At 40.1% G+C, this 7,893-nt stretch overlaps 1 protein-coding gene across 1 annotated transcript; it reads left to right on the top strand.

Annotated features, from left to right (window-relative positions):
• The first annotated feature begins 2,101 nt into the window (after nucleotides 1–2,101).
• hey1 (hes-related family bHLH transcription factor with YRPW motif 1) lies at nucleotides 2,102–6,337 on the top strand. Its single transcript, XM_015026640.1, has 5 exons — nucleotides 2,102–2,319; nucleotides 2,410–2,485; nucleotides 2,591–2,674; nucleotides 2,784–2,865; nucleotides 4,581–6,337. Exons 1-5 carry the CDS (start codon nucleotides 2,117–2,119, stop codon nucleotides 5,249–5,251), a joined length of 1,116 nt encoding a protein of 371 aa, XP_014882126.1. The 5' UTR covers nucleotides 2,102–2,116; the 3' UTR covers nucleotides 5,252–6,337.
• Nucleotides 6,338–7,893: the final 1,556 nt, after the last annotated feature.

Below are 7,893 nucleotides of genomic sequence, written 5' to 3'. Positions count from 1 at the left end.
GAGGTGAGGGGCACCGAAGGTCCACTGGACCGCTGTCAAAGTTTCTTCAAAGATCCTCTATGTCTGGAAAGATCAGTCACTCCCCAAAACCGCAAATAATTTCAAACATGGTCTCCAAATAACTTGGAAAAATAATCTAAATTTGAAAAAAAGATTGCCTTGCTTTCCAAGATCAAACTTGAAAATGTATGCTATTACATATCAACGTAACTTGGCTTGATTTGTAGTTTTTATCTGTAATTTTGTCAACTAAGAAGATTTTGGAAATTTGCAACATGGCTTACCAACAAGACTGTCACTCTGTTGAGAGGTAATGTAGGCACTCAGAAAAAAGTATTAAATTATTTGAATTTATTTAAAAAAAAGAGAGAGAGAGAGAGAGAGAGAGAGAGAGAGAGAGAGAGAAAAGCATGGATTGGTTAGGCTTCACAATGTATTTTAATGTTTGTCAAAGACTGATTTGTAGTTTTTGTCTGTAATTTTTTTCTAAGCAGCAGTTCTTGACATTGATAATGTGGATCACTGTCCAGGAACTTTCAAGGACATATATATATATATATAGTCACCAACTAAATCAAAAGAGCTCATTATTTTGAAGCTGCATCCTGAGAACACAGGTCAGCTAATGAACAAGCTAATTTATCAACTCTTAGGTAATTTGGAATCGCATGTCCAACCCATGTCTTCTGTCAAACAAATTGCAATGAAATGAACAACTGCACACATGACTGTTATGGAATTGTATTTTGAAATTCATTATTTTTGTAGCAGACTTAGAGAAATAATTTCCTTAGAAAAAAACTAAGAGAAATTAGATTGTAGACTCAGCTTTTCTAAGCTGCTGTTCTAAATCCAGAGTTGGGTAGTAACTAGTTACATTTACTTGTGTAACTTTTTGGAAAGAATGTACTTTTAGGATTATTTTCATTATGCTGTACTTTGAGTAATTGTATTATGAAGTATTGCTACTCTTACATGAGTATCATACCTGGATTCTCTTCCCAGTGAATGAAAACAAACATGTTTTAGCCAAACATTCACCAGACACAGACGCACACCTGCAGTTTTTGTTAAAGTTTCATAAATTTTTTATTGAAAGAATTGATTTGGAAAAGTGTTCTTTTGCCTGATTTTGTTAGTATTTGTTATGTACTTGAATTATTGTGTGAAAATTTCCACTTAACTTTATATTTTTGTCTGTCAGACGATGTAATTTTTAAATATTAAATGATTGATAATTTGATCAGTTACTCAGTACTTGAGTAGACTTTTTTTTTTTTTTTTACCAAATACTTTTTTTACTCTTACTTGAGAAATTTCTTGTACGGCAACTTTTTACTCTTACTTGAGTAAAAATGGGTTGAGGTAGTGCTACTCTTACTTGAGTAAAATTTTTGGGCACTCTCCCCACCTCTGTCTAAATACATGACTACATTTGCTTATCCTCAACTATGATATATCATAGCAGCTAAATGCTTTGGACACAGATGCCACACATGCAGAGAAGAGCATAGCTGAAGATTTAAAATGTCTGAACAGAAATAGATCTAAATGGCAGGAATAGCAGTGCTCGTCTTTTTTTAGAAGTTAAAAATACCAGTGGTCCCATCATGGTCTGATTGTGAAACAAAGAGCCCTCAAACTCCTCAGAAACTCTCGACTTGAAGAAACTCAAAACGACCACAGACCACACTGCTGTGTCATTTGTACTTGTACTGCGTCTCCAAAGTGGTTATTTTGCAGATGTGCATTCTTTTAAGTTCTTTGTTGTTGTTTTTCAGGGTATCTTTACATTTGCTTGCTTACATTGTCCAAATTAACTTTTTTTTTGTTTGTTTGTTTGTTTGTTTGTTGTCAAATCTTTTGGGGTATTCCATGCTGAGATTTCTTGCAAGTCAAAATATGTGGCCATAATCTTATTTCGCTCATGACCATCAAAATAGTTCCCCGAGTGAGACGTCTGAACTTTTATTCCCCTCTCAGGTCTCTTCGAGAGGCACTGGTGTACTGGTGTGTGCTTGGCCCCAACTGCCCTGCCAATCAAAGTCCAGGCGGCTTTGTGATTGGTTCCTTCGAGCGCTAAGCCCCGCCCCCGCTGGCGGGCAACACAGTTGAAATGACACCGTGGGAACGCCGAGCGCTTCAAACAGAGGCGCTCAGGACGAACCTGTGTATACGCACGTCTGGCAGACCCGAACGACACACCGAGGGGAACTACTCTGAAGCCGTAAAAATGAAACGGAATCACGATTTTAGCTCGTCGGACAGCGAACTGGATGAAACTATTGAAGTGGAGAAGGAGAGTGCAGATGAGAACGGGTAAGATTTTCATCCCTGAATTACAGTCAGACAGCTTTTTAGGTAATAAAGTTTTGTTTTGCTGAAATTCCATTTGCTTTACTACTTTAGGAACATAAGCTCTCCTCTCGGGTCCATGTCTCCGACAACATCAACTCAGGTGCAGGCGCGGAAAAGACGCAGAGGAGTGAGTCAATCAGATTTGAGAAATGGATTAAATCTTTATATATATATATATATTGATGCTTTAGACAGCAGACTGACGCCTAACGGAGTCTTATTAATTTGTCAGATTATAGAAAAGCGGCGCAGGGACAGAATAAACAACAGCTTGAGCGAGCTCCGCAGGTTGGTTCCCAGCGCCTATGAGAAACAGGTGAGCGCACTAGAAATGTTTTACAAGACATTTAACAACAATAAAATGCTTTAAATATATTGTGTGTGGATTGCTTTTAAATTAAAAATTGCCCCCTTCCATACTCTAGGGCTCAGCCAAGCTTGAAAAAGCAGAAATTTTGCAGATGACTGTTGATCACCTCAAGATGCTTCATGCTGCTGGAGGCAAAGGTAAAAGCATAACCGCATTGTACTTATTGGTGTGTTGCAGAGCCAATTCAAGACTGTGTGGGACCCTAATAACTGAATTTTATTTTCAATGCCTTCCATAACCTCATCAACAGGTCCCATCATGTCAACTGTGTCTAAATGTTTGTGCATTATAACATAATCCGTATGTTGTGTCCTGCTCTGGCAGCCGAGGCAGATGGTGTCAGTCAGAAAAATAATCAGGGTGTATTTCCATTTTAGTTATTATGTTGGCTAGGATTTCCCTATCGAGGTTATTTTATTTTTAATTTGTGCAGAGAATTAGCAAATATATAAAACCACAGACATGGAGGTAATGTTTGAAATACCATATCAAAATATACACCAGTGGGTCTGGTTGCCTTGCTGTGTCAGTGTAGTATTTGCTGAAGAAAGGGACGATAAAATGTGATTTTCCCTTTTGCATGGACTGCTTTAAGAAAGAATATGACAGCTCTGGTCTGGTTCAGGCAACAAACTGGTCAGGGTGCAAGAATGATAAAGTAAAGAGGAATGCAAAGACAGTCAGGAGTAAAACAAACCAGATAGAAGCAACCAGGAAAATTATGACACCACTTAACAAACAAAGTGTATTAATGTTGTTGTAAAATCAGTTTACATGTGGCATAAAGATAAAGCCTGGTATACATATTTTAAGAATATATATACACACACACACATATATATATATATATATAAAATAGTGCTTCTTGGACTCTGCGGTGGTTTTTCACAAAATTAAACCTGTATAACAGTTTTAGGGAAAGCCAGTTAATCCCATAGTAAAAACATCTTTAACTTGGTAAGAAAATTGAAGTGTAAAAACAGTTGGAATGGCTTCAAAACACGAACCTCTTAAACAATACTCACAAGAAATATTTTCAGACTATTTACATTGATTCATTATGTTTTAATGCAAGTTTTGTTTACTACAAGAGATGTACTGATCAGAATTTCAGAGCTCCAATTTTGGTAAAGCCAAGTTACACATTTGACTAGAACTAATTTTAGTCAAATGTGTAATCCTACCTTAACTTTGAGACTGGCATGTGATTCTGAGAGTAGCATATAAGAAGACATAAATTATTCACATTAGAAGCACAGACGATAATCTTCTTGTCTTGTAGGTAGTGAATTTATACCTTTGACTTAGTTTTGAGACTTCCAAAAAGTTGCCAACATTTCCAAATCCAGCCTGTTCCCTGACTGACAGAGGTTGAAAGTTCAAAACGATAAAACGGAGCACCTTTGCTGCGATCTGTTCAGCCTTCCTGTTACCTGCTCTCTCGTAGCCTGACTGAACCAGAGTCATGTATCAATATTTATTGGCATCTTGTAAAAGATTTTGTGTTCTTAGCTCATTAACAACTTCCATACGATTGCTGTTGTCAACACTTCCTGGTGCATTCAATCCCTGAAAAAAACATTTGACGTTTACATTTTCAGAGCAACTGGTCATCAAGCTTCTCATTCTAGTCACTGGAAAGTTTTTTTTGGTGCATATCAAATTACCAATGATGGCTTCCTTCATACAAAAATACATTTGTAGACCTGACGTGTATCGCAATTTTGGATGTTAGTCTTGGTTAGCCTAAAGGCGAAGGAATGATTACACGTTACAGAGCCTCTCTTTAGTGATGTGGAAACTTGTTTTGTGGTGTAAAATTTAAGTGGTTTCCTTTCCTCATCCCCCTCAGGTTACTTTGATGCCCATGCCCTGGCGATGGATTACCGTGGTTTGGGTTTCAGGGAGTGCCTGGCTGAAACCGCCCGCTATCTCAGCATCATTGAGGGCCTGGACAGCACAGACCCTCTGCGAATCCGCCTCGTCTCTCACCTGAACAACTACGCCAGTCAGAGAGAGGCTCACACCGGCCTGAGTCACCTGGCCTGGGGTTCTGCTTTCGGATCCCCTCCTGCCCACATTGCGCATCCCATCCTCCTCCAGCACCAACAGGGGGCTCCTCTGGCACCTCTACCCCGCAGCACCACCAGCAGCCCTCATAATCCTCTGACGTCCGCATCTTCTTCGTCTCCCTCCTCCTCCACCTCGCCCACATCCTCCTCGCTAGTCGCAGAGACTCACGTGTCTGGCAGACGCAGCGACAGCGCCACCCCGCTCTCGGATCAGGGTCCAATCAGGATCCCGTCCACCTCCTCTGCTGCCACCACCGTTCTGCACCCGGCCCTGGTTCCGTCGTCAGCATCCAAGCTCTCTCCTCCGCTTCTCTCCTCACTTTCGGCTTTCCCCTTCGCCTTCGGCGCCTTCCCGATCATCTCCCCTACCACTGCCATCAGCCCCCCGGCTCAGAGCGCCAGTGTGGGCAAACCCTACAGACCCTGGGGCATGGAGATAGGAGCCTTCTGACTCAAATAGCACGACCTGCTTACACAGACTCGTTTCACTTCCCAGCTGAGCCGGACTCAAGGGCAAGACTTTACGTTCCCTGCTAAGGAAGTGTTATGTCTTTTCTATTTTGATGATATCCCACAGAGGATAGTAAAAGGTTTATACATTTTGTTTTTTTTATATATAAATAAATAAATAAAAATACAACTAAGCATCAACAAAAAGGGATTTATGGAGCTGATCCATCCCTCTTCAGTAGCTTCACCCTCTTGTTGTCAGCCAATCAGAAATGACTTCTCCAGATGCTCAATAAGTTCCTTGGTGAAAATAGCCCCATCCTCCCCCTTTGGAGTTGCATGAAGACGACTGGATGCCCTGGCTGCAGCGGGGAGGGACAGGGCTCAGAGTCATGACATAACCCCTTCCCCACCCCTCTTTTTTACGACAATTTATGGGGTGTAATAACTGAAACCAGGTGTCTGTTTGACTAGATACTCCGAACTAAAAGCTTGAATACCAGCTTGGCTCCAACTAATCATACGCTGCATCATTGCCCAAGCCGTCTTCCTAACTTATGTTTCCGTTCTGTAGTGAATTCTCACATTAGTTTTTTTTTCTCTGATGTAAGCGAGGCTAGGCTCGTTCACCGTATCTCCGAGTTATTTGCATACTTTGTTTAGTATTACAGCATCGACAATAAATGTATTAGTAAAACTCAACTCAGTATCAATGAAGCATGACCACATGATTGTTCAGAATGGCATTTAGGAATGTTTCTGCATCATCTTGCATTGATATTTTGTAAATTTTTGTTGTTTTTTTCACCTTGTCTCCAGTTATCTATGTGCATTTATTTGTTGAGTGTTACATTGTTGCCAATGATAATTCTGAAGCCCTTTAAGTCAAATCAGTTTCAAAGAAACAGAATCGCATAATTGTTGAAACGGCTCGTGTTGTAGACATCTTTTTGTGTCCTCACTTTCAGCCTGTATGGTTTATGGTTGTACAAAGCACAAACAAGCGCCAATAAATTAATTGTCAGTTTTCCATTTCTGTTACTGCTGTTCATGACATGTTCCCTGCAATAAACCATTCATTCTGGTAGATGTTGTTGATTTATTGTCGTTTGCCCGAGTGTGTGTACATTCTGGAGTGTGTGTTTGCTTGTTGATGCTCGCTGTTTTTCCCAATGACTGTGAATGTGTGTGTGTGTGTGTGTGTGTGTGTGTGTGTGTTTGTTTTTATGTGTGTGCAGTATCGACGGCTGGTATCAGATGCGGCTGCTTGTTTCTCTCAGTGGCCCTCTGTGTGTGCACAGGAAACCATTAACAAGGCGGGGATATCCTGGACAATAGCAGGCCTGGCCGGACCCGTGCGCTCCGTGGGAACTGGAGGAGGGAGGGAAAGAAAGAAAGAAAGAAAGAAAGAAAGAAAGAAAGGAAGAAGGAAAGAAAGAAAGAAAGAGAAAGGATTAAAAAATGAAAGAAAGAGAGGAGGATGGCAGGACTAGGTGAGGGAGGGAAGGAAGGGAAGAGGAGAAAGAAAGAAATCAAAGGTGGGAGCAGAAGAGAGGGGTTGTGAGAAAGGAAGTCCAAAAGCGAAGAGTTTTGTCTCTTTGCCATCATTTCAGGCTGGACCAGCTGCTCCTTCTGTTCTCAGCCCGGACACACCATCCCTTCTTTTTCTGCATTAAGATCTTGCCAATATACAACCAGTTCCTTGGCTTTTAAAATGCAAACGTTTCCCTGTGGTTTTTCATACTTATGCTCATATTTAAAAGTCAGATTTTTGTTGTCGAACACTTGTGTTTTGTCTCCATCTACTGGCCATAAAACCTTCTTCCTCGGAGATCAGAATAACTGATTAGTTAATGGAGGCCATATGGGAAGTACACTGCAATTGCTATGACAATTATTACAATTAAAGTCAGAGGTTTACATATGATGATGTACAGAATGAATGTCTGTAATTTGGGGCTTTTGTGAGTTATTTATGCTATTCTTTTGCCAAAAGTACCGAGAAAACAACACACTGCTCCAGTTGTTGTTCCATTCTCGTCTCACACATCCCATTTTTTGTAGCATAAGAGAATGTTTATTTTTACAAGTCTAACGATGACTGAATAGAAACACAGAGGGCTTAACTAAAGCCAAACTTCAGGAGTTAACATATCGTATTACACTACTTCTATTACGACGTCTTCTTCTGGTAACTCTTAGATATACGCGGATTTGATCTACAGTGACATCATCTGGTTAGACTTGGTACTGCAGGGAAAACACAGCAGACTACAAAAGCTCAAGGCCACGTCTCCTTCATGTCCAAATTCTTAATGAGTTATCTGAAAAAGCTTGAGATTGAACCATTTCCCAAAATGTTTGTAGAACCAGTACATATGACCATGGAAGAGACTGGGACAACTTAACTGATTTGGAAAGGTGCAGCAAATGCTTTTGGCAATGAGTATATGGATACTTATTGAACATTTATCCCAGTAATGTATGAATAAACGTCCCTCAGTATGTTTTAGAGAAACAACTGATTTTCTTTTCAAGCTCGCTAAAATTGCATTCTAAGTATTTTGACATAAATATAATCAGTTTTGTTGTAACATAGCAAGAGCTTCAAAAATTCTGATGAACCCATGAATAAATCTGACT

This window comes from Poecilia latipinna, unplaced genomic scaffold (genome assembly GCF_001443285.1).
Source record: "Poecilia latipinna isolate Pla-1442-1.1 unplaced genomic scaffold, P_latipinna-1.0 Scaffold99, whole genome shotgun sequence".
In the NCBI taxonomy this organism is placed as follows: domain Eukaryota; kingdom Metazoa; phylum Chordata; class Actinopteri; order Cyprinodontiformes; family Poeciliidae; genus Poecilia; species Poecilia latipinna.
The sequence above is the reverse complement of the archived record's forward strand: the minus strand, read 5'-3'. Positions and strand labels throughout refer to the sequence as shown.

What these genes read in the sequence shown, in the direction of transcription:
- hey1 (XM_015026640.1), top strand. Translation starts at nt 2,117, where the DNA reads ATGACACCGTGGGAACGCCGAGCGCTTCAAACAGAGGCGCTCAGGACG. An exon ending in CGCGGAAAAGACGCAGAGGA is followed by an intron (nt 2,486 to 2,590) that starts GTGAGTCAATCA and finishes TTAATTTGTCAG; the next exon opens with ATTATAGAAAAGCGGCGCAG. An exon ending in TCATGCTGCTGGAGGCAAAG is followed by an intron (nt 2,866 to 4,580) that starts GTAAAAGCATAA and finishes CATCCCCCTCAG; the next exon opens with GTTACTTTGATGCCCATGCC.